The sequence below is a fragment of the Eschscholzia californica genome, unplaced genomic scaffold (assembly GCF_041429995.1).
Source record: "Eschscholzia californica isolate CP2 unplaced genomic scaffold, dmEscCali1.0.p SCAF_6, whole genome shotgun sequence".
In the NCBI taxonomy this organism is placed as follows: domain Eukaryota; kingdom Viridiplantae; phylum Streptophyta; class Magnoliopsida; order Ranunculales; family Papaveraceae; genus Eschscholzia; species Eschscholzia californica.
Window position 1 is genome coordinate 22282067 of NW_028238483.1, and position 25767 is coordinate 22307833.

At 35.8% G+C, this 25767-nt stretch overlaps 4 protein-coding genes and 1 non-coding gene across 5 annotated transcripts; 3 read left to right on the forward strand and 2 right to left on the reverse strand.

The window, feature by feature from the left end:
* Nucleotides 1-853: 853 nt before the first annotated feature.
* Nucleotides 854-4742, reverse strand: ARLA1D (ADP-ribosylation factor-like A1D). Its single transcript, XM_086645337.1, has 6 exons — nt 4256-4742; nt 2533-2614; nt 2409-2441; nt 2176-2297; nt 1331-1492; nt 854-1214 (listed from the first exon to the last, which is right to left on the reverse strand). Exons 1-6 carry the CDS (start codon nt 4291-4293, stop codon nt 1097-1099), a joined length of 555 nt encoding a protein of 184 aa, XP_086501463.1. The 5' UTR covers nt 4294-4742; the 3' UTR covers nt 854-1096.
* Nucleotides 4743-6731: 1989 nt separating this feature from the next.
* On the forward strand, nt 6732-9507 carry LOC147532497 (uncharacterized). Its single transcript, XM_086650318.1, has 3 exons — nt 6732-7149; nt 7758-8349; nt 8462-9507. The coding sequence occupies exons 2-3, from the start codon at nt 7774-7776 to the stop codon at nt 9305-9307; spliced, it is 1422 nt and encodes a 473-aa protein (XP_086506444.1). The 5' UTR covers nt 6732-7149; nt 7758-7773; the 3' UTR covers nt 9308-9507.
* A 2081-nt stretch (nt 9508-11588) lies between these two features.
* On the forward strand, nt 11589-11660 carry TRNAG-UCC (transfer RNA glycine (anticodon UCC)). Its single transcript has one exon. It is a non-coding gene; the product is annotated as a tRNA-Gly (tRNA).
* A 455-nt stretch (nt 11661-12115) lies between these two features.
* Nucleotides 12116-16330, reverse strand: APK4 (adenosine-5'-phosphosulfate (APS) kinase 4). The gene is made up of 7 exons (XM_086648652.1): nt 15522-16330; nt 14438-14578; nt 13953-14102; nt 13301-13419; nt 13124-13208; nt 12935-12981; nt 12116-12593 (listed from the first exon to the last, which is right to left on the reverse strand). Exons 1-7 carry the CDS (start codon nt 15835-15837, stop codon nt 12495-12497), a joined length of 957 nt encoding a protein of 318 aa, XP_086504778.1. The 5' UTR covers nt 15838-16330; the 3' UTR covers nt 12116-12494.
* A 5383-nt stretch (nt 16331-21713) lies between these two features.
* Nucleotides 21714-25161, forward strand: LOC147532500 (uncharacterized). The gene is made up of 3 exons (XM_086649964.1): nt 21714-22521; nt 23301-24170; nt 24749-25161. Exons 1-3 carry the CDS (start codon nt 21714-21716, stop codon nt 25159-25161), a joined length of 2091 nt encoding a protein of 696 aa, XP_086506090.1.
* Nucleotides 25162-25767: the final 606 nt, after the last annotated feature.

Below are 25767 nucleotides of genomic sequence, written 5' to 3' on the forward strand. Positions count from 1 at the left end.
GGGGGCCATATAGGAATTAACTCTTCAAGTAGTGGGAAAATTGCAAGGCTAATTCCTGTTCAGCTCCCAAGATGTGAACAGTTTGACCGTTTACCTCCTCATTTGACATCTTTGGTCCTTTTTTTAACAGTTTTTATTTTTTTGAAGTCGACTACGATCTACGTTAGTCGTTACATTTGGCATTGATACATCAAAGATGTGATAAACTCGATAACCACCCACTTCAAACTAGACACGATCGGGCTATAGCCCAACTAAACATGGCCTAAAGCCCAACTAAACCTTATTTATACCCTAATAATCTCAAATCAAATACCCAAAGATTCCACCTTCTCTGGGATTCGAACCTGGAACATCGAGGGATTTCTGGAGTATATGTCAACACCTTGGAACCACTTGGACTACCAACCGTTGACCTTTTTTTAACCGTTAAGTGTTGAACTTTTTAGTATTACTCACCTCCCCACTAATGCCCAATTAGTCAAACCTCATTTTAAAATGTCTAATTTTTTTTTAGTTGAAAGTTTTAAAATGTGTAATTAGAGGATTTTTTTTGTGTGTGAACCATACACTTACAAAAAATGATCAAAATGTCCTCAAGTCATGTCCACCCGAGTCCGATTAGATAAATTCTTTTTTGTTTGTTGAGAATTAGATAAATTCTGTGGTGCCAAAAAAATTCATCTTCTCTCATCTCCATATTCTTCCCTACCCTTATTTTTTGCTTTCTCTTCTTCATCTTTATCTGTCCCATCTGAAATATGTTCCGCCACAGCATTCTCATATACAAACACTATTATGGAATACATTTTCTGGTGACCACATTCTGAAGGTCTCAAGTCAAGATGCACAATTATATAAGATATTCACATACCAACAGTAAGTTATATAGTCTTACATCAAAACAAGAAAAACAAACCACCAAACTGAAAAATACCATTAAACTTATAATAAAGCTTACCACTCGCAACTAATTTAGAAGAAAGAAAATGATCTAAAATATTTTCACTAACAAGACTGAAGAAATCGACATGAACCTGCTCATAATGACCAAGTACGAAGTTTTCAAATCAAGAAAAAATCGCTACAGACATTATTAGCTCTGTGATTTGGAATGCTTTACAAGCCAATCGATAACTGAATCGATGTTGCTCGAGTTCTTGCACGAAATCATGAAGCAACAAACTTCTCTGTCTGTTATTAGCCTCAGCTCCCTGCATAGGAAAACACAATGCTCGGAGTTAATCGATTTTCACTAAACGGACACAAGAGTTTACCGAAGTTACAAGTTTGTTCTTGATAGGATATAACATTATTGATTTCCACTTACATTTGATCAGTTAAAGCTTGTTTAGACAGAGATTCTGGTTTGTCAATCTTGTTTCCCAGTACCAGTAACGGAATACCCCTCAGAGAGGGCTTGCCCAGTAGGTCGTGAAGTTCGCTTCGTGAAATGGAAATGTTGTCATGATCAGCAGCATCAACGACATATCTACAACAAAGAACATAGATCAGACATAACAAAGTTGGATATAGAGCACAAGCATCAAATTGGTTGATTTCGTCGGTTCATCGTCCAACTCTAATTACATGCATATCATTTTCTAAGGTTTGAGTACGTGGTCATTGGAACAAAGTAGTGGTTGGCACATTAAAAAAAAATACCACGAAAAGCTTTGAGTCTTTGAGAACCAAAAAGAATAAGAAACTGGTAAATAATGCATTCAGTAAAATGCCAGATTGGTTCAGGATTTAGAATCAGCAAGTATAACAAAGCTAAAAAGCAAGTGAAGAACAAGCAAGTGGTCGAGGTAGTTTCGGATGCTAAAATTGTCTATGAGCTAACTAGGACTACTGAATCAACATTATGAAAAGTAAGTTCACTCCATTTCAATCTCAAGAGATACGCTTTTTGCCCCAGATGTCTAAATAAGCTTAAGAAATTCGTGCAATCTCGAGTAATTTACTTATTGCCAAACAGTCTGACTGTCGGCCTATAATCTCTATTCTGACAGAATGTAGGGAATCCTCTTCAAATAGTTAAGGATGGAAAAACTACCCCCCGTCGAAAATGCCCTCATGACCAACACAGAAATAGAAATAAATTGGGACTTCTTAGGTCTTTCCAAAAAATGCCTCGAAAATGCAAAGAAATTAAATAAGTAAGATGCATACACAATAGCAGAAACTGCACGACAGTATCTCTCCCACATACTGCGAAACCTCGGCTGGCCTCCAAGATCCCACAGCTTTATTGTAACATTTCCTTTTGTTACCTTCCTCATATTAAATCCTACCTGTTGTTCAAACAGAAGAAACTCAAAATTTTCTCACCTTACGTACATATAATTTACTCATCTTTACAGGAATGAAATAAAGTATATCTAGGTTTAGAATGAGTTACTCACCGTAGGGATCATGTCTTCGCTGTACCCACCAGTCTACATAAGAAAATAAGAAGTGTTTGTTAGCAAAGAAGAGGGAGAAACCCACTTTATAGACAGATCAAGGTTCACGTAGATATTTACTTACAGCAATGACATTGACAAGCGAAGTTTTCCCAGCATTTTGAAGTCCTATCAAAGAAAGCTCCATTTCTTGCTTAAAGAAAAGGCTGCAGGAAAAACAAATATCTTACATGACAAACCGTTCCATACGGCGAGGCAAACAAAGCAATAGCTACAACAACCCTGGAGCTCTTAAGATACCACTGAATATTCATTTGTGAGTAAAATATCCAGATCACACATATGAGGCCATTGATGAAAATTAGATCATTTAACATATGCTGTAACTGCACTCCAGTAGTCTACTTGGTATAAATACAAAAGTAGCGACATAAGCAAAAGGTAGTGAAGAAGTATTATAAACCCCCGCGACAGGTTGTACTGATCTATAATGGATGGTGGCCGTTTAACTTATGCTCTAACAGCTCAAAACTACGTTGATAAATATATTCTAATATATATTTCTGGATTAAATTTGACACAATATTCAGCCTGGATTCATGTTTTTTCCATAAAACCAAGCACGCAACTATTAATCATGAGTTCATGACATCGGCCTACTTCATACTCTTTGCTTTTGGAAACTGCTGTGCATGATAGGAAAGATAGGAAAAATCCAACATTTTACAACCCTGATAAAGAAGATTCTGATCCTAGAGAGTTAAACCTTATAATCAGACTCATAAGCACTTCTACGGGTTATGTTTAACGAATATGTTCATGTCTTGACATTTGGTATCGGAACCAACGACATATCCTTGATTGAGAGGGTTGACAGGTGGAAAGTGTTCCGTGGATAAAATATGAAGAAAAGAAAGGAAAAAAAAAGGACCTTCGGAGAGACCCTTCACCACCCCACCCCACCAGTAGGAAAAGGGATAGGTACCTAGCTAGCACGAAATTTACCTAACTGACGCTCGAAGACCAGAGTAAGAACCATAGAAGACAAAACAATAAAGACCCATTAGGTTGACAGCACAACCAGTATTGGCAAGTTGAATCGGGTCTAAAACCGTAATCCTAGGGAATCTCACTATGATAGCTAAGACCGGTTCCATCATGTAGCTCCTTACCACACAAGTTAGTATTAGAAAAAACCCTTCAAGGAAACAAAATAAAGAAAAGCGAAAAAAAAAAGACACAACTAAGAGGAACTACGAAAACACATGTAATTAGTTTTTCCTTAATAAATCACATGAAGTTGACAACTGTTCTGATAGTATTAGTAATTCGCTCATAGAAAGAGGTTTACTTTCTTGCTTCTTTTCCGTCACAATCTCTTATTTCCTTAATAACCCTTCTTGGCATACCTAACAGTCAATGGACAAAAGCAGAGATTCACTACTTATTGCCACAAATAACAAAACCAAGCTATTCATTACTTGATTGCCACAAATAGCAGAACAAGTATATGCTTTTATAATCCCCTCACTTTTGTTCTTAGATCATACCCTCAAATTCAAACTTTCATAATGATAGCTCAACTCAAGGGTCAAATAACCTCCCACCCAGTACCAAAAAGGGTCAGTACAAAAATTCAATATCCAAGCCTAAAATTCATGGAGATAAACAAAAGAAACCCTAACAACCATAATTTGAGGAAGCAATAAGAAGAAACATTCATATTCATACCTAACAAAAACATATACTATATATCACGTCTGGGTAATCATCACAATGCCTTGAAGACATAAAATAGATAAAACTGGCGAAGAAAAATCTAAAGAGAGAGAGAGAGAGAGTTTTACCTTCGTAGCCAATTAAGGAAAGCATCCCATAACCCCATTGATGAACTAATTTTCTGTAAAAATCGAAACTTGAAGAAAGAGAGAGGAAACAATTAGGAATTGTAAGAAAATAGATCGATGAGTCGATGAGAGAGAGAGGAGAAGTTCTTGTTCTTCTTCTTCTCTGCTCTCGTAAATAATAAATGGAGTTTTTCTTATCAGATTTCGATCGATCTTTTTTCAGCTACATACGATACGAATCCTCTTCCAGTAGGCATATAAATTCAATTGCCCCCCTTTGTTATCCCTAAACTTACTAAAAACTCCCTCCTATATAATTTCGGATTAATTTTCTGAAAGAGTAAATTGCGCTGTCAATTGTTGGTGCGGCCGCAAAATTCCTTTTTCTTTTTCCAATTATTTCTGTATATATTTTTCAACAAGAACATTAATATTTGTATATTCACAAATTTAAGATAACATGTACTTTTTGTTTTACTTGTGTGGCAAATATTCTTTCTTCCCTAATACCCCATTTTGACCTTTTGAGATTGGGAAAAAGATCGTCGCTAAAAGCACCCGACTGAAATGCTATAAGAAGTTATTAGCTGACAGCCTAAAACTTCCATACGATTTCCTCTCTCTAAACTCTCACATCTATCTCTATATCTCAGCCACAGTTATCCATATTGAATTTGAATGCAGATTATATAGCATGACAATCATGTTGAATTTAGATAAAATTGATCAACACACATGTTGATTTCTTGGAGATGGATGTAATTTGTAACATGACTTTGAAAGATTTAGTAAGAATTTACGTTCTGCGTTTCTTCTAAATACGTGATATTTATGACCACAAGAGTTTTATTAGTTCAATTCACTCTCATGTTCATGTGTAGAAGAAGGAATTCTTTTTGACTTCTTTAAGATTCTCACATATGATCTTCTAGAAGTTCTAATATCTAGATATAATCTTCTATTGTTGAGTTATGAATCTTTAATCAAACCCCTATTTAAATCTCATTTTAAATTATAGTAACAACTTTCTACCTCCATCTTAAATTTGTTTGCAGAAGCATTTTTGCAACTTTTTTCGTGGTTTCATCAATGTTTTTTAACATGATACCTTTTGCGTTTCTTGGATCATCTTTATGGACGAAATCTTTACCTCTCCTCTCTCCAATCCTTTCTCTCTTTAGTTTATTGATCTGTATAGAGTTTGGAAGGTTTGGGCAGCTTGCAAATAACCATGTCCGTTTATAGCATTTCGTGCATGTGCTTTTGGTGGTGCCTTCGAAAAAATCCTTTTTATATCACCAAATAATAAAGGGTTGATGGGCTTTGGCCGAAAATAAAAATTAAAAAGATATTTGAGGTTCAATCTTCTACAAATCCACTGTGTGAGTTCGAGCTCATTAAATCACGAAATGAAGTATTTTTGTCAATTTACCCGTTTAAGTCCCATTTTGGAAAGTAATGATTTTTCTACAAGTCTAAACGAAGTCCCCCATTAAGATGCGTTTACATCGATTTAACATCGATTCTCGCCATTGTTACGGTAAAGGAAAGAAAATTTTCGGTATGAGTGCTGCTATCGACACTCGACCAAAATGCTATAAGAAGGCAACTCTATTAAGACCATCCTAAAGTGGTTGGTATAAGCAGCCAGTCCAAGCACTTAGTGTCTCTTGATCGTTTCTTCTTCTCTTTCATTTTTGTTCGATTTCTCTTTCAAAATTTTCACCAAATTCACAGATTTATTCATATTTCAATAGGGCTACTATCGATAGTTCATTCTTTGAAGAAAGGGCATGAAGAAAGGCTTCTTCTAATATCTTTTTATTTTATCTTTAAATCTAGTGTTCGAATAGGTTTTGAAGTGATTGAACTTTTGAAAAGTGTTTATCGCTAGTTTTGGAATGATCCAAGTCTTGTTGGAGTGTTTTGTTAGTAATGACAAGAACAAATTTGATAAAATTTTCGGAATTGTTTCAGATCGATTCAGTCTGAGATAGTTAACAAAGTTTCAATCTGGATTGTCCGAGAACAAAACCATACTCGGTTGCTATGTTTCTAGATTTTTGTGTTTTCTAAAGTTCCTACGAGTCACGGCTTAGAGCATCTCCAGTGCAAAACTCCAAAAAATCTCTATTTATCCTATTTGTCAAGTTCCAATTGAGATTCTCACTCCCATGTGGCGAAAATAAAGAACGTCAACTTTTTTGTGTCTCCAATGCAAAATTCTAAACTTATGTTATTTACTTATGTGGCATGGTTATTTTTGTAAATAAATAATGAGTTATTTAGAAAATATAGAAGACTCGATTTCTATTAGTTGAAAATCAAATATCGAAGACTTGGACAACTAGAGATATACCTCATGAAGACACTCTAGAGCGTCCTCTGTCATCTTAGAGATGCAGATAGAGTGTTGCATTGGAGAGAGTGTTTAAAGAAAAACTTTAAAAATCATATATTGCACTCAGAATTTCTGAGATTGAGTGCTGCAGTGGAGATGCTTATAGTGAATTTTACTAGATATTTTGCTCTATTTCCTAGCCAATTGTAGTAAAAAAAGAAAAAAAAAAAATTTAAAATTAAAGTTATTCTACTATGTTTAGAAGAGAAAGTCTTCCTTAATTATCAAGTTAATCAAACCCAACTACCGCTGCTCTAAATAAACAATCCAACCACTACCCACTCAGTTTCCTACTTCCCTGATTCCCTCTTAATAATCAATCATCAGAGTGTTTTGGTTCTTTTTCGGGTTTTGGGATTAGTCATGATTTTACTTGTGTGCTTGAATTAGATTCTGAGGGTTAGGCTGAGATTCAACTCTTAGATTGGATTCTTATTTTTGAACAACAATAGATGTGTTCAAATTTGGGTTTCTCAAGATCAGGGCTATTCAGGTAAGCAATTCAATTTTTTCTTTATTCAAAATCTTAGTTATTTAGCTTCTGGGTATTGCTTAATTTGTTAAGATGAGTTAATTCTAGGGTTTTCTTTAGATATTCCACTGACTGATTTTCCAGGATCCTGAAATGGGGTTAGGTTCTGATTTGCACTTTGGAGTTATATTCTAGGTTCCTTGTTTTTTTTATATACTTTTGTTTTCATCAATGAAGATGATAATTCCATGTTAATATCTGAAATTTAGCTTTTGGGTGTTCATATGTTTGTCAAAGAACTTGAATTGTATAACCCTAAATCACAAACATACATTTTTTTTACTATTTCAGAGAAAATGCATTTGTTTTGAAGCTACTTTAATAGTACAACCCTAAATCAGTTTCATATTTAATACCAAATGTCTATTTGGAAATAAGGTACTTGGTATAAAGTTCAGCTTTTGAGTTTCAACCCTGGTTCTGGAAACCCAATTTAAAACTCGAATTGAACTTACCATGATCTCATTTGTATATAACATTTTTTGTTATAAATTCCTTCTTTAGCTGACCATGATCTGACTGTGTTTGAATAGTTAGACCTAAATGGGTTGAGTTTTTAATAATTGCAGCTTAATTTGGAGCTAAATGGTGGAAGAAGACATAAGGATGGGAAACAAATATAGAAAACCGACCGCTCTTCTTGGTGATGCAGGAACGAGATGTTCATTATCTGTTGTTGTGTGGTGTCTGGTCGGGTTCATTGTCATGTGCCACTTTTATTCCTTAGGTTCTAATAGAGATGGTGTTGCGAAAAACATTCATGTGAGATTGAATCATCTTTCGCTGACCCGTGAACTTGAAAAGATCGAGGAAGAGAGCTTTTACGTCCCCGCACCAAAGGGGAAACGATCTCCCCGTGCTGTTAAACGGAGACCAAAGCCAAAGCGACACAACACGATTATTGAGGAGTTTCTTGACGAGAATTCTCAATTTAGGCATTTATTCTTCCCTGATCAAAAGACAATTATTGACTCGAACAGAGAAATAGGGAATTCTAGTTTATACTTCTATCCAGGAAGAATATGGTTGGACACTAATGGAGATCCTATTCAAGCTCACGGAGGGGGGATTTTGTATGTTGAAAGATTGAAGACGTATTTTTGGTATGGAGAGAACAAAGATGGTCCAACCTACCATGCTCACAAAAAAGCATCTGCTCGTGTGAGTTTGATACTTTGTGTAATTGCTTTTTTGTTTCTTCCGCTATATCTGTAATTAATATTTCTCCCTTTATGGCATTATAATATTGAAACACCTTCGACCTGGTTTTCAGGTAGACGTAATTGGAGTTAGCTGCTACTCCTCCAAGGACTTACAGACGTGGAAGAACGAAGGTATTGTACTTGCAGGTGAAAAAACGAACGAGACCCATGACCTTTACAAACTCAACGTGCTCGAACGACCCAAGGTAATTTACAATGACAAGACAAAAAAATACGTAATGTGGATGCATATTGATGATGCCAATTACACTAAAGCTTCAATCGGTGTTGCCATTAGTGAAACTCCTACTGGGCCCTTCATCTACCTTCGCAGCAAGAGACCTCACGGGTTTGATAGTCGAGACATGACTATTTTCAAGGACGATAATGGGATTTCATATCTAATTTATTCATCAGTAGACAATAGTGAACTTCATATCGGGCCGCTGACGGAAGATTATCTTGACGTTACCCGTGAGATGAGACGGATCCTGGTGGGTCATCGAAGAGAAGCTCCTGCACTGTTTAAACACGAAGGAACTTATTATATGATCACGTCGGGTTGTTCAGGGTGGGCTCCAAATCAGGCTCTTACCCATGCAGCAGAATCAATTATGGGCCCGTGGGAAACGATCGATAATCCTTGTGTAGGAGGAAACAAGATATTCAGACAGACAACGTTCTTTGCTCAGAGCACATATGTTCTCCCATTGCAGGGAATACCAGGTACCTTTATTTTTATGGCAGATCGGTGGAATCCAGCAGATCTGAAAGACTCGAGATACGTTTGGTTGCCATTGACGATTGGTGGAGCAGCGGATAAGCCGCTAGAGTATTATTTTAGGTTTCCATTGTGGTCTAGAGTGTCAATTTATTGGCACAGAAAATGGAAGCTCCCTGATGTTGAGTGGATTTAGCAGAGTAGATAAGAAATTAGGGTTTTCTCTTTTTGTATTATAATGTATGAGTTCTGATTGTTTCATATTTGCTTCTGTTATATTTAACTAGTTAGAAACACAAGGTACTGAATTGAGGTAGGGTTTGGTTTGTAACAAAGGAAAAACTTGTGTTTTACATTATAATGTACAAATACTATATTTCAACACATTCTTTTTAATATATGCTTTAATGCTTGCCATTTACATTTTTCAATTAAAGAGTAACTTGTTTTTATATCGAAAAGAAAGATAATAGTACCATAGATTCGATCAATTTGTACTAAAAGAACAACTTTTGTAAAGAAAAATTTCATTATCATCAGACTTATTTTTTTCTTCATGTATAAATTTTGTTGTTTGGGAACCGCTATAAAAACCAGTTATAAAAACCAGTTGGGTAATTTCAAAGGCGTTTCTCTAAAGTGTTATTGGCCCCCATTTCCTTCACCGTTTCACTATAAAATAGGCCATCAGAGAGGGGGCGCCAAAAACACTCAAATTTGGCCTCTGCCCTCTACCGCTTTTTTTTTTTGTTGAAAGCCTCTATGGTTCTCATTTCTTTTATGAGTACAATTAGTAAAAAAATTTCAATATTGCTATTTTCCTTTTCTCAAAAAACAAAAAAAAAAACTGATATTTTTCCAACTGCTATAAACACTTAAATCTCTATTTTTTTCTTTTTTTTCTGAATATGGACTAGAATAAGTCAGTCATTACATGACATTGATGCCCAACAACATACTAAAGAGGCATCATACCCCGACAAACTTATTACATTATTTATACTTTTAATAATCATGAATTACACCTCCTCTAGAAATCGAATCCGGAACCTGCAAGATTTTGGAATTTATATCAATACTATCAACTACTCGGGCAAACAAGTGTTTGACCTAGAATTTTTGTTGTGGAGAAACAAATAAACAAGCTATGAAAACGTGAGATTTAGGTAAAACCTGCAAATAGTACTTCTACTTTTCTCTAAGGCATCAAATCCAAGCCAAACAAAAATGCAAAATCAATAATATCACATTTTTCTTTTTAGTAGTATAGAATCTTCAGCAAAGCCAACATCAAAAAAAAGACTAAAAATGTTAGTATCATAGGGAACTCAAGGAAGTATCCTGGAAACAACCAACTTCGTTTTTATTAGGCAAAACAAATCTTCTTCTTTCTCTCTATCTCTCTCCTCTTGGCCTCTTAGATAAGGTCTAGTTTTCTTTCTTCATTTATTCATGAAAGAAGAAAATGTGAAACTTTAGATAGATATAAGTTAGATGGAGTGTTTGATTAAGATTTACGATTGGTTTTCTTACGTGGTTTCGATCCGTTGGGCTTTGCAAGAAGAGAAGTTTGCTCTCATTTTTGAAACTGTGAGTTCTGCCACAAAAGCTGTCTTTTTTTCTCTTTTATCCATTGTTATAACAAGGAGGAGGAGAAGAAGAACAAGTAGGAGATAGGGAAGGGAAGCTAAATTTTGTTTGCAGTATTTTTGGGCATTTTTATTCTAGGAATTATCAATTGATTCTTTAAGCTAAATTTATGTCTTTCTTTAAGTTGTAGATTTGCCCCTAGATTCTTCTTAATTCTTATAAGGGTTAACTTCTCTTTTATTTCGTAGAAATATAACTATGTGTATTAATCGTTTTTATGTGAGATTGTGAGGACATATTGTGACACATTTTTAACGTTTTGGTGGTGATTATTAATATATTCATTGAATAGCTGAAGAATATTCATCCGTGTATGAGATTATGTAGTGTTATACCAAAAATTGAAAGATGTTGCAAATTATAATCGAATAAAGGCTTCACGAGTCTATATGAAATTATCAAACAAGAGTCCAGATACCAGGTTCTAGACCTTTTTCAAGTCATGTCGTACTATCACATCTTCCATTATCATGACAACTTAGTCCTGGGCTCTCCTACCACTTGAGATGAACAATACAATACATTTATTTATAGACAGAATAACAATCAATACATTTATTTATAGACAGAATAACAATCATTTGAACAAAATAGTATCGTAATTATTGAGGGGGGTGTAAAATCTCCCTTACCCATATTGCCTCTATATTTGACAGCCAACATCAACTTAATGGGAATGACGTTTTGTTCATGGATAAAGCTCCACCATGAGCCTACCCAAAAAGCGTCTAGGCTCACTTTTTTTTTTTTGTTAGAGCGTCTAGGTTCACTTGGTGTAACTGAAACACCTAATACGTTTTACAAAATTTCCAACCTCACACATGTGAGCGTTTGTAGTCCAACGGTTAGGATAATTGCCTTCCAAGCAATAGACCCGGGTTCGACTCCCGGCAAACGCATTCCAACTTTCTTATTTTTTTTAAACAAATTCATTGTGGAGGAACAAAAGGAAAGCTTCTCTAACATGAGAATTTTATACCCCATACAAGTTAGTCCCACATGTTTTATTTAATTTGATGCAAGGTTCCCAACGGAATACTATGATATGATGTTTTAGCATAGAACAAGGCTACACAATCCACCTCTAGGGACTCTCACTTGAACCGCATGTGAGAAACAAGAGTTTCTCTCTCATCTCACATGTTTAGTCACGTGGAGAGAGAAACAAGGATTTTTCTCACATGCGGTTCAAGTGGGAGTCCCTAAAGGTGGGCTGAGTATACTTTTTGTTTAGCATAATAGCTTATGTTGTTTTTAGGTTTAGCTACTGCTCTCAGGTAACAATATCCAGAAAGACACAACCCATTTGTAATTGACCAATTTGGTTCAAGCAATAATATGCAAATTCATTCCATTTATAGGAAGAAAAAAAATGAAATTTCATTCTATGATTAGAAATTACAGCACAATGCATAATAGTTGCGGAAAACAAATAAAGGTACAATGGTTAGTTACCCCGAATTAGTAACTAAACCACTTCGTTGTCGAAAACCATGTATTATAGTTACACTCCATTTTACACAGGGTTTGCTTATTGGAGAAGAGGCAAAAAAAAAAAATGGAACCATATAAAAGAACAGGAAAGGTAGATGAATTAATTAATCGATCAATTAATTAATTAAATTATGAATCGAAGCATCATTTATTGAAGACTGAGAACCCATTGAAGATATGAAGCATCCATGTTAAAAAAAAATTACTGTAGCTGTGCTGACGTGGTTGGTCGTCACAAACTAGGCTTGCAAGAATCGCTTATCTTCCAAGTAGGATATTATTTGTTCAGCCATGTCAAATGGGGAAGAACATTCCCCATCTTTCACTTCTATAACTATCTGAAACAAAAATAGTATCAAAATCAGTAGTGTCAAATTTCAGACTAGGAGAACCAATTGATAAATACGGAGTATTCATTAACCGTGTCAACTTTTTGCAAATATAGAACAGAAAATGAAGCTTCCTCCCTTCCACCATTTCAATGGAGCTTAGTGAAGCACCATGAAGGAAAGGAAGACAAGAAATTATAGAAATCAAACTTTCCAGCGAGAAATTTCGACTTACTTACAGCAAGAAGTGGTTGAAAATTTAGATTGCATAAAAAAACTAGATTCAGCGAAGAGCTTTCTCCCCTTAATCGAACACTCATGTGCTAGGCCTAATAAAAGTACAGACATACCTCAGCATTTAATGGTGGCTCGTATGGATCATCAACTCCAGTAAATCCTGTGATAAAACACAGGAATGAGCAAGCATCGTATTGATCATCAACTCGTCAGTAAGCAGAGAACGTCTTAAACAGATCGAAGTAGTCACGAACTCACTTCAATATGACACTAGGTTTCGTATTTAGGTTCATAAAGGATACCTTTGATCTTTCCTGCACGAGCAAGCTTATAGAGGCCTTTCGAATCCCTTGCTTCACATATATGAAGGGGAACGTCCATGAAAACCTGTATGAAGGATCAGAGGCTATTTCTTTATGATCGAAAACTTTTGGTTACTATACTTCAGTTCTAACATCATTATAAGAGAAGGCACTAACTTCTAGAAACTCCCCATCTGGCAGCAGTGCACGACAAGCATCTCGTTCCATTCTGTATGGTGATATTAAACTGGCAATGCAAATAATACCAGCATCTGCAAAGAGCTTTGCTACTTCTCCTAAATAACACAACACAGTTTCAACTTTATAACTCATAAATAAACAATAATTTTGTAGCACGGTTATTAATGTAACTCCAGTTAAACAGACTTATTAAGTCCCCTCGTCAGGCCCTAATGCAAGTAACGATCTTTCTTGACCTCCTCAATCATTAATGTCCCGAAATGAAACCATTCTTACGCTTTTAACCCCCTCGAATCGGCCACTAAAATTGGCTAATTTAAAGTTGCTCTTTTATGACCATTAAATTTTTTATGAACTTGAAGAAAGTTTTGGTTTAGCTAGGAGTTTCAGAATTCTGGTTACGACGATCTACATGGCGAACAAAATATCCCCACGGACACTCTTGGATGATCTTTATTGAGAGAAACTATAAGAAGGAAGTTCTGAGAAGGGTTTAACACTAACTTCATTCATAATAGAAGTAAATAAAACATGTGTAGAACTCCTAGAAATCGTTCTTTGAGATATGATACTTGAGCTTTTAGTGTCTCATATTTGGGTGAAAGGCTTATTGCATGAGAATACGCACCAATCCTTCGAATATTTTCCGCCCTGTCCTCTGCTTTAAAACTAAGATCAGAGTTCAGCCCATGCCTAACATTATCACCGTCAAGTATGTAAGCTAGCTTTCCTCTATGATTCAAGCTCCGGTTTAAAGCGCATGCTACTGTGCTTTTTCCTGAAATACGAATTGAAGTACAAGCTAGTACGGAGAAGCAAATGATAATAATCAAATGCAGAAGCAAATCATATTATGATAATAAAGAATATGAAGACATTCACTTAATAGAAACTAGACACTGCCCTTCACGTATTCTACTAAAAACATTCCTCTCTCTCTAATATTATTACAGTTCATATCTACTCTTTTTCCTCCCTGTGTATTGTACCAAACCTAGTTACTTTAGCAGTTAGTTTGGGAAATCATGTCTCATCGAGCTCCTAAAGATAGGCTACGCATAATATGTCATGAGAAATCAGAAAGAAAATAAATAAAGGGCAGTCGTAACGAACCTGAACCGCTGAGACCAGTAATCCATATGACACATCCTTTCTGTTTAAGTAACTGCTGTCTATCAACTTTCCCAACTGAACATTCGTGCCAAACGATGTTGGCTGACTTCACAACGCTAGACCCCATAATGTGTTTATTTCCTTGTCAGATATAAGATTTCAATAGTTGCTTAAAAAGACATAATTACTATTACAATTAAAAATTAAGATGCTTTGATGGTGAATGTTGACAAATCTCGTGCAGATTCTGGAATCATGATATCATCAAAATATTGCAACAGACAACTTAAACTAGACGTGCAATTCAAATGAAACCGGATATAATTAACTACCAAGTTAATCAAATAATTTCATCATAGATGTTAAAATTTTAATTGATAATGCTACTCCAATATGGTATCCTTTTACTAATCTGCTAAACCCCGAGTAAGTTGTGGTATAATGATATAATTAACTACCAAGTTAATCAAATATATTCCTTTCCTATTGATCAACTATTCTCCATGAGTAAGTTGTGGTATAATTTCAAACACTTTATTTTAGCTCACAGTTCTTCGAGATCATATGGTTTTTCATATGCATCTAATGGGATCAACACTTTTAACATAAAATTTGATTGGTAATATGCATAGATTTAAGTATCTTAAAGCCACATACTCTTCAATGTCTTCAACTATATCTAAAAATGCTTGAAAGGAATATATATACCACAAAGTAGTAGAGATTTTTATTTGATCAGATATGAAATGATAGTTGTAAAACGAAACGAACCCGTGTCTAAAAATGTGTATGCCCTAAATCGTAATTAGTTATCGTTCATATTTGAATAATGGAATGCACATTTCCTAGTGTACTTAATAGCTTATAGTAATGGGTGATAAAAGTTAAGATCCTTGTAAAGGGAACTTCATAACCCTGAAAATGAAGAAACATATTGATCTAGTTTGGGAAAGAGTAGATTTTGAACATTCCACCAAATTCCAAAAAAAAAAAACAATTTTTTTTTTACCTAAAACAACAAACTTTGAGTAATTACAAATATGTAATGAATTAAAAAAATTTCAAAAGCATTAGAAAAGAATACCAGAAATGCAGGAACAATCATTATCTGTTGCTTCTGACTGAAACTCCGAAACCCTAACATTATCCCCGTTCTGATTCAAATTCAAATAGGCTGGTCTTGAATCCTCAATCGATTTAATTGATGGCAAAACCTTCGATCTGGCATTAGATAAAGAGAGTCCTAAAAAACGTAAAGACCCATGATCCAATCCAACCACATTATTAGATAATTCCGTCAAATTTACAAACCCTAGTTTCGTAACAGAGGAAAACGTAATATTGGGAGATTCAAACCCGGATGAAGACATTAAAAGTGGTTTAATTCTTATAATCGACATAATATTGTTAAGGGACTTAAAAGTGGATCGAAATAGATACAGAGCTAAAGAGAGAGAGAGAGAGAGAGAGAGAGATGAAATGGGTAGCACTGTTTTTGTTTAATTTGATGATGAACAGAGGTGAGCTGAATCCAACTTGATGTTTTTCTTTTTCTGTAAATGTGATTAAAGATATTGTTTTAAAATGAAAAAGGGTTGATTGTTTTGAAATTTAAAATTCTAATTGAATAATTGATATAGAGAGAGAGAGAGAGGGGGGGGGGGGGGGGGGGGAAGAAGGTTGGGAACAGTAGGGGGAATGGGGATGAGAAAAGATGGAACTCTCTCTCTCTCTCTCTCTCTATTCTGTGTAGCGTCTTCTCATACCAAAACGAGGTTGGTCGCGTTGGTGTCAGTGTGGCCTACCATAATCACAGACATGAATGGTAGACCCGGTTTCGTCGGACGCCATTAATTATCCATATCTAAGTTCGTTTCTTTCTCGTTCAACAACAAACAAAAAAAAAAAAAATTCAACAAAAAAAAAAAAAACAACAAACAAAAAAATTAGCTTCTTTCCTTTTAAGACACATAGTAAAGTGTCCTTGTCAAACCTAGATATTGCGGTTATGGATAAAGATATTCGGCCACACACTTAGACAAAATGTCTCGTAGACAGACATTCAAGATATTTATCTATACACATGATGTTTTTATAGATATTTCAAGACAATAAATTTGTAGATATTTCAAGATATTTGGCACATATACAAAAAATCTTGTAGATATTTCAAGATATTGACTCTATAGACACAATGGATAAATGTCTGGGGTGTACTCGAGTCGAGCCGAGCCGAGCCGAGTAGTAAGATGTTCAAGCTCGGTTCGTGTATTTGACTGTCGAGCTCGAGCTCTTTCGAGTAATTGTCCACTTGTTCAAGCTCGGTTCCTATAAGTTTGAAAGAGCTCGAGCTCGCATTCTTTTAAGTTCATTTATCAAAATACTTCAAATGAAAACTTTCTAAATTATCGAAATACTTCAATGATCATTTGTCACATACAATAATAAATGACTAATGATTCATATTCCGATAATTTTTTAATGGTTGATATTTCATGTACAAGTTTCAAACTAATGCGTAATTATGTACTACAATATTATAAGAGTATGTTAAACGAGCTGTTCACGTGTAGTTCGTGATACACTAAAGAATGATCAAGCTCGGTTGTTTACATAAACGAGCATGATTTTGGACTCGTGTTAAGCTCGTGCTCGTTAATATTCGAGTCGAGCACGAGCAATAGTCGAGCCGAGCTCGAGCAGCTCGTTAAGAGCTCGGCTCGTGTACACCCCTATATAGAAATATGAGTTCATCCTTGCTTTCAAGTTCTTCTGGCTTACTTGTGTTGAATCTTTGGCTAAGCAATCGAGGTTACATTAGGTTGTGGAAAGTCTTAGACTTGTGCTAGTAAGAGAGCAAACTAGTTACAAGTGTCACATGGTGTCAAAAAATCGAGGGGCGAAACTAAATACAGGTTGTCATCAAATTGTCGTTTGTTTGCCGACGACTTTTTCTTAAGAATGGAAAAAAGAAATGTCACGGAGAAAAACATTTCAAAAAGGACAAAAAATGAAAAAAAGATATTGATGGTTAAATTTGATTAACAATCATATTCTTAGGGGTCAAATTGGAATGTTAGTCAAATATATGGGTCAAATTGGAATGAACCCAAAAATAAAGAAGAAGCTTGACGAGTGAGGTATCGCTTACCTACTCTTCTAAGTGGGTTGACAATATAAGATATCAAGCTACCCAAGGAAAGAAACTAAGAATGTGTTCCAGCTTGGCTGTTGTTTTTTTTTTTTTGTTAAGAAGCTTGGCTGTTGTTGTCAACGCGCTTCAGTTCTTCGTTACTCGTGTGCTCCCATTGAAATTAGTTCCCCTGTTTGTGATTTTGTAATTTTTTTTTTTTTTTTGATGAAAGATGATTTTGGAACTTGGAATTTGACTTTTGATTGGCAAGCATTCTTTTACAGTTTTGTGTAGATATATTTTTTTTAAGGTGGCGTTTGTGCGTGAATCTTTATCGTTAAATGTACCCCATCACAAGTCTACATACGTCACAATATATCACATGTTGAACTTAGAGGGTGTTTGATTTTTGCACTTATTAAGTGATTTTCACTTAATAAGTGTGGGCAGACAATTTTAGGCCGTTGTTTTTTCACTTATAAGTGAATATCACTTGTAAGTAGGGCCAAAATAAGTGCAAAAAAGTAAGCTCCAACTTGGAGCTTATTTTTTCGCACTTACTTTCTAAGTGCTAAGAAAGACATTTTTATCCTCTCCGAATATAATAATTACCAATATAATTATAACTAAAAAGAAAATCTTAAACAATTGATAAGTAAAAAATCTTTTATGACTTTAGCGATGACTCTTTTCCTTCTTCACTCATCCTTCACCTAAGTTTTTCTTTTAAATTTTTTTCACATCTCTTCCTTCATCAATCACGGAATCACCCAAATTCCGTCATGCAACGTAAGTTATTTCTCCTTCATAATTTTTAATGATTTGAGATTAATATTTTCAATACAAAGTATTCATAAACCGTAATTCTCTTGCATCCAAACACATGAGCATAATGAAGTAGTATGAAATGCTAATGCGTAAATACTTTAAGGTCAAAATAGACAATTTCTCATTTTTATGACATTTAAAATTAATATAAAAATCAAGCACTTAGAAGTGATGAAAAACAAACGTCGTAGCACTTATAAGTGCTAAAAAATCAAACACCCTCTTAGTCAAATTTACGAATCAGTAAAAAATACTAGAAGTTTGGATTCATTCAAGTCTGATTTCAAACAATTTTGAATGGTTATCATGGACTGGTTTCGCTTTTATTTTAGAGAAGCGATTCAGTTTTAAACAATAGAAAACACAAACACCACCTCATTTCACGAACTTTAGTGTTTTCCTTGATCAAAATAACTTTTTAAGTAACTTAAAACATTTAAAGGGTTTTTGAGGAGAGAGAGACTCCGTGCTGACGTCAGCCACATCGAAGTCATCCCTTTCCTTTCTCCCTCACTGAAAACCCTAATTTGCAATTAAGGTAAAAGCAGGAGCACACGTTGAAGCTAGCAACCACAAGCACCTTGGATAAAGGGTAATAAAGATCACTTTTATCGAAATTAAAGCAACCATAGAGATTAACCTGCAAGGGGAGGAAGACCAAGAGCTTCTGTTCGTCTTGGGAAGCAGCAAAGAAAGGATATCCAGGCAAATCAAGGTAAGATTCCATACCCTCTATCTAATTTACATCTGGCTTAACTTTCTTGGTTTACTAACATGTGCAATTAAGTAGAGATTCAACCGGGTAAACTCTTCGACTCCCCCTCGCATGCGCCGTACCTGGGTGACTGTCTAGGTCATTAACAGGTTGAGTGAATTAACACTCCTCTTACAAGTGTTGAAGATCTCTAGAAGATCTTTCTTTTCTCTAGACGAGTGTAACCCTTGGGTTTACACGTAGTCTGAGGAGACAGAGAGATGTCAAAGTGGAGAAGAAAGAAGAAACCCATCATATTCTTTAAAGTTCTCTTCTGTCTTCTACCCATCTGCATGTCCTTTCTGGTTCAAAGACAGACATTCTCCATTCTCGTCTTCTTCTCCCTGGTCACCCTTTCATGTCGACTCACTCTTCTGATCTTAATCTCGAAGACTTAACAAGGAAAATGGCTGTTCAACTTAGTCTTTCAGAAGGAGGTAACCTAACCATATGCTATCCTAAACCCTCTGAAAACAAAGATCTCATGGAGATTTCATCTGGTTTCTTAGCTCGTTTATGTTGTAGGTATGATTATGGAATAGGGTTCATTAGAAAACATCTCTCAGGCCAATCCAGATTCTTTAGGGAATGTAGAATCACCCCCTCTGCTACTGGCCCTAATCATTTCCTTATCAAACCACGAAACCTCACTGTTTTGAACGAGATTCACCAAGGGAGACCATGGATTATTAGGGGTTATTTGGTAGTGATGCAGGAGGTGGAATTTCCACTGAAAGAGGTCATTCCAGCACTCATGCTAGAGCCCATGTGGTGTAGCTTCTCGGGTCTGCCTTACTCAATCCAAAATAGGCAAGACCTAGAGCTTATTTTCTCTTGCATGGGGTATATCATACAAATTCAGCCGAGAAATTTTAGTTCAGGTTCCAACTCCACCATCAGAATCCAATTCATGTATGACGTGAGGACTCCTCTCTTAGCCACCCTCAACTCCATCTTCACTGAAAGAGGTAAGCCAGTGAACTTTAGCTATTATAAGTTTCCTAAAGCTATTTGTCACAAGTGTAGAATAGTGGAGCATCCGATTACTCCCTGTGTGTTACCTCAACCTCATGCTTTCGGTAATTTTAGTAAGACTCAACCCTCTGTTCCCCTCTCCAATGAAACATGGGCCCTCTTTGTGGTCACGTCTACTGTTGCTAATGATATGATGAATACTCCCATTCCTCCCCATGAAATCTTTCAAGGGAGAGGAAAGAGAAAAGATCTGGACATGATCATGGATGTAAAAATCGAAGAGGATGTCAGAAGGAAGTCTAATCTTAGGAAAGCCTTGGAGTTTGAGAAGATGAATGATATTTATTTGAGGGAGAATCAAGTGGGGTGGTATTCTGGTCAGTCATCATCGTCCTCTCTTCACTCTTCTTCCATTCCTCCCAGCTGGTTCTCTCCTCCCATGGAGTCCATCGACAGTCCAGAGGAAAGACGTAGGCATCTCTTTGCTGATACACTCATGGCATCTCCTGGTTCTGCTAATGAGACCAGAGAGGAGGGGGATCAAGATTAGTTTACTCGGTTGAAGTTTATTTCTTGGTGTTTTGTGATAGTTTAATCGGCTGTTAGTTAATTTTATGTCGATACATTTTGATTACTATTTTAAGCATCTAATATAAGATAGATGCTCTTTTATTTTGTTAATTTTAAGTCATTATCTTTGTAATGTTCGGATTATATCTATAACAAGTATAGATAATTTCTAGTACTCTTAACTTTAAGTGGTTTTAATTTTATCTTGTTGACTTACTTAGGTTAATTTCTCTCTTTTAGTTTCAATTTTTCAATTCCTATTTGTAGCATATTAGTGTAGTACCATTAAAGCCATTAGGTTATTAGTTAGCTAACACTTATAGGCTGAATTTGCACCTTCACAGTAGGTTGTCGTCTTCATATAGAAGTGAGGGCCTTTAGTTAGATCTATTGTCTCTACTTCCTTCGAGACAGAGGCAGGATTAGCTAGGGGGCGACCGTTAGTAGTTGAGCTTGAGTATTCAGTGGGCCTAATGCAGAGCCCACCTAATCAGCGCCCCACCATCCTTAGCTGGAATGTTCGGGGGATAGCCCAATTTCTAACCAAAAAGCATCTATTGAACTTAATTAATAAATATAATCCGGATATAATTTTCCTAGCGGAAACTAAGAATAGAGCCAACATTATTAATAAACACTTAAAGCTTCAAAAAGGTTATAGTAGTCACTTTGTCGATCCTAGCAATAAAGCGGGAGGCCTAGCTATGTACTGGAAACACCATTTAAATATTACCATTTTATACTCGGATCAGAATATGATACACGCCAATATTGTCAACACTAACAATAGTTTTAATACTTTCGTTACGGGATTTTATGGTTGTCCTTATCATAAGAATAAACTCAAACCGTGGAAAATTCTTATCAAACTTCAAGTTGACAAGAATATGCCATGGACGGTCATAGGAGACTTTAATAGTGTCTTAGATAAAGCGGAGAAAAAAGGTGGCACCTCAGCCACAAATTCTCACTTAGCTAGCATCCTTTCCATCATTAGTCAGATGGAACTTACAGATATGGGATTTAAGGGGAGCCCATACACATGGAGTAACAAACAAACTGGCGTCAAATTGATCCAAGAAAGGCTAGACAGAGCTCTCTCGAACTTTCATTGGCTCCAGACTTATCCATTAGCTAGTATTACTCATCAAGATTCTGTGGGTTCGGACCACCTTCCCATTCTTCTGGCGGATAATAATAATAGCTATAGTAAGACTAAACCCTTTAAATTCATGCGCACTTGGATGAATCATCCAGAATGTCATGATTTCATTGCTGAGAAATGGAGGGTCAATCAGGATATTCAAGGGAAACTAAAAAAGTTAAGTAAGCACTTAACAGTTTGGAATAAAACAGTGTTCGGTAACATAGATAGTAATATTAAGAGACTAACAGAAAGAATCAACAAATGTAGCAATAAAGAGGAGCTTAATAGATTGAATGAGCAGCTTGAACAATTGTTCCTCCACCAAGAAAATATCTGGAAAGAAAAATCCAGAAATAACTTTATTATGGTGGGTGATAAGAATACAAAATTCTTTCATTCTCAGGCCATTCAGCGTAATCGACACAACAGAATTAGGGCTATTAAAGATAGTAATGGTGACTGGCAGGAGAATATTGAATATATTCAAGACATCTTTACCTCTCATCTCTTAGACATTAATACTTCTGACCATACTACTACTGATCCTAAAATTCTCAATCTTTTTCATCCGATTATATCCAATCTACAGAATAATAAGCTTACAGCCATTCCAGATGAATATGAGATTAATAATGCTATTAAGGGTCTTAAGAGAGAAGCGGCTCCGGGTCCAGACGGTTACCCTCCTTTTTTCTTTCAAACTAATTGGGACACGGTCAGCCCCGACATACACCAACTGGTTCACAATTTTTTCTCTCCGCCTCTCTTCCGGTTGAAGCCAACCACACCCATATCTGTCTTATCCCGAAAACGGTTACACCTCAGATTCCGGCGGACTTCAGGCCTATTAGTCTTCTGAATACTACCTATAAGATCATCACTAGAATTCTTGCTGATAGGTTCAAAGATACTCTTAACGACATTATTACTCCGGTCCAGGCGACATATCTTCCGGGTAGACAAATTTCAGATAATATTATCATAGGACAGGAAATAATACATTCCATGAAAAAGATGAAAGGAGCGACAGGATACTTTGGATTGAAGCTAGATATGTCCAAAGCTTTTGACAGAATATAGTGGAATTTCTTAATAGACATTATGAGGAAGCTAGGATACTCAGAACATTGGATTAGAATGATCAATACGTGCATCACTACCTCCTCAATGGCAGTGCTAATAAATGGTCATCCCGGACGCACTTTTTATCCGACCAGAGGTATTAGACAAGGTGACCCCCTCTCCCATTTCCTCTTTATCTTAGCTATGGAGGGTTTGAGTAGAATGTTAGTTGCTAATCCGGACCTAGGGACTTTTAAGGGGTTCCCTACCAATAATACAGACCTTACCATTTCCCATCTTCTATTTGCTAATGATTGCATCATCTTCGGTCGAAACTCCTTGGACAACATTCACATACTCAAAAGCATTCTTAAGACTTTTTGTGATTCATCAGGTCAAATGATTAATTATAAGAAGTCTAACATTTTCTACTCTAAAAACTCCCATCCGAAGTTTAAGCGTATTATAATGCGCTCTCTGAAAGTCAAATATGCGTCTCCTTCGGATAAATATTTAGGGGCGCATCTTTTTATCGGAGCTAACAAGCAAAATGCTTTCAAGGATATCCTCCAGCAGATTAAGAGTAAACTAGAGAAATGGAATTTTTCATTCCTTTCTCAAGCAGGGCGCACTATTGTTATATCAACAATAGCAGCCGCCGTACCCCGATACCAAATGCAATGCTTTGCCATACCTAAAGGCATCAGCAAAAGCATTACGACTATTCAAAAGTCGTTTTGGTGGGGTAAGTCCAGAGGCATATGTACGAAATCGTGGTCGTCCATCTGCCTTCCTAAAGCATTGGGAGGTTTGGGTATTCATCGTATGGAGCTAGACAATACAGCTATGCTCAGTAAATTAGCCTGGAGACTTAAAACGGAACCTAATGCTATGTGGGTTCGGTTTCTGAAAGCCAAATATTTCCCTCATGCCGAGTCCCCAGGTCCAATTAAATCCCATCACTCTTGGCTTTGGAAGACTATAAGTAAACATATATATCAGATTGAAGAGTTAACGACATGGGAGGTCCATAATGGTAATCAGATTAATATTTGGTCAGATAACTGGATCCCAGATAATAATATTACGCATAATACTAATAGTGAGACCCGAATCATAAAGGTGGCACAGTTAATTAATAATAACAGATGGGATGACGTGACACTTAATAATATCTTTGATCACCGGACACAAAATCTTATAAAAGCTATCCCTATCTGTACGGAAGCAGAAGATCAGCGGATATGGAAACTAACAAAATCGGGTAAATTCACAGTTAAATCCATGTATAACTACCTCTGCACTAGTATGAATTCTCCCATAAATTTTAATCCCAATTGGAAATTTATCTGGAACCTGCCTAATGTACCTAGAATTCAAATCTTTATAAAGCTCTCCCAGTTAGGGAGAGAATTGGGAAATTTATCAATAATAATCTTATTTGCCCTAATTGTAATGAGATAAAATCTATAGAACACGCACTCTTATATTGTCCTCTAGCTAAGAATATTTGGTTCTATTTTAACATTACCTCAGAGAATATAGTGAATTTAACAGAATGGATTTTCTCATGGGAACATACCCCTTAATTTAGCAATGCGGCTTATCAGAACCTGTTATCCACTATCTTGTGGATAATATGGAAAACTAGATGTGATCATTGTTTTCAATATGAAATAACTGATCTCTCCACTATCATCAAAATGATCCATAACTTCCCTAAAAAGGTGCTATCAACCAATAATAACAAAAAACCCATACAAACTAAATGGAATCCTCCAGAAAATTCTTGGTTGAAAATCAATGTAGATGCATCTTTTATTAATGTGAATGAAATGACAGGTACAAGTTTAATTATTCATGATGCTGGGGCTAATTTCATAGAAGCACATACGTCTATATCCAGGAGCAGAAATAGTGAAGAAGGCGAGGCAGTTGCTATCCTTAACGGCCTTCTCTGGGCGGCTGAACATAATTCTAAAGACATCATCATAGAAAGTGATAACATTAATATCATCAGTCATATCCAGAATCCCAAGCATGAGGTTCATTGGCAATCACGAGTTCATATCAAGAAAATCCATGAAATCAAAAACCAGATTAATAGAGTGAAATTTAATTACATTAACCGGAAATTTAATATGCCAGCGGACAAGCTTGCGAGGCGGGCGAGGAAGAAGAACAAATCTGAATCTTGGAGTAGAATCCCTTTCTTTTTAATTCCTTTGTACTGTAATAACACTTTGATTTATTAATGTGATCCGAACACCTTAACAAAAAAAAAAAAAAAAACAAACACCACCTCATTTCACATGCCCTAAATTGAAAGGAAAATGATACCTTACCCTCCCGTTACACCTCTCGTGTTAATTTTGAAGTTCTCGAAGATTCTTGAAATCAACACACTTATCTTTATAGAAAAATGGTTAAGAACGATAACATGGTCAAAAGGGGTGGGTGGAGGGCAAGGTAACATCACTCAGTTTGAAAGTAATTAATCCATAAGCTAAGGATTAAATACTGTTTATTTAGTGTTAAACTCTACCTTGTTCATTCTCGTGACTTGTTTGACCTCTATATTTAGACCCGTTGTAATTTTAGACTTAGTTTAATGACTTTAATCGATCCCTTGGGGTTGTATGGAGAACCTTTTCCTTCCGATGTTATCTATCACGAATCATTTATAGAGTATTATTCTTGATAGTTCTGGGCCGACCTTCACACCTCCATTGTATTTATCCCAATAGATAATTACATATAATTGGCTCGTATATATATAGTTCAAACACTTGGTTGATAACGAACACAAATGAGTCAAGTAATCTACTAATCTTGAATTTGTGCAACATTAATACAATTAA

Coding starts and splice junctions, on each gene's coding strand:
- LOC147532500 (XM_086649964.1), top strand. CDS start 21,714: ATGGGATTTAAGGGGAGCCCATACACATGGAGTAACAAACAAACTGGC. Junction 22,522..23,300: donor AGCGGCTCCGGGTCCAGACG/GTTACCCTCCTT, acceptor GTGATTCATCAG/GTCAAATGATTAATTATAAG. Junction 24,171..24,748: donor ATGGAAACTAACAAAATCGG/GTAAATTCACAG, acceptor ATGAAATGACAG/GTACAAGTTTAATTATTCAT.
- APK4 (XM_086648652.1), bottom strand. CDS start 15,837: ATGTCGATTATAAGAATTAAACCACTTTTAATGTCTTCATCCGGGTTT. Junction 14,103..14,437: donor TACTGGTCTCAGCGGTTCAG/GTTCGTTACGAC, acceptor TTCGTATTTCAG/GAAAAAGCACAGTAGCATGC. Junction 13,209..13,300: donor CAGATGGGGAGTTTCTAGAA/GTTAGTGCCTTC, acceptor TCCTTCATACAG/GTTTTCATGGACGTTCCCCT.
- LOC147532497 (XM_086650318.1), top strand. CDS start 7,774: ATGGTGGAAGAAGACATAAGGATGGGAAACAAATATAGAAAACCGACC. Junction 8,350..8,461: donor ACAAAAAAGCATCTGCTCGT/GTGAGTTTGATA, acceptor CCTGGTTTTCAG/GTAGACGTAATTGGAGTTAG.
- ARLA1D (XM_086645337.1), bottom strand. CDS start 4,293: ATGGGGTTATGGGATGCTTTCCTTAATTGGCTACGAAG. Junction 2,615..4,255: donor TTCCTTAATTGGCTACGAAG/GTAAAACTCTCT, acceptor TTTTTCCTGCAG/CCTTTTCTTTAAGCAAGAAA. Junction 2,298..2,408: donor GCGAAGACATGATCCCTACG/GTGAGTAACTCA, acceptor TTTGAACAACAG/GTAGGATTTAATATGAGGAA.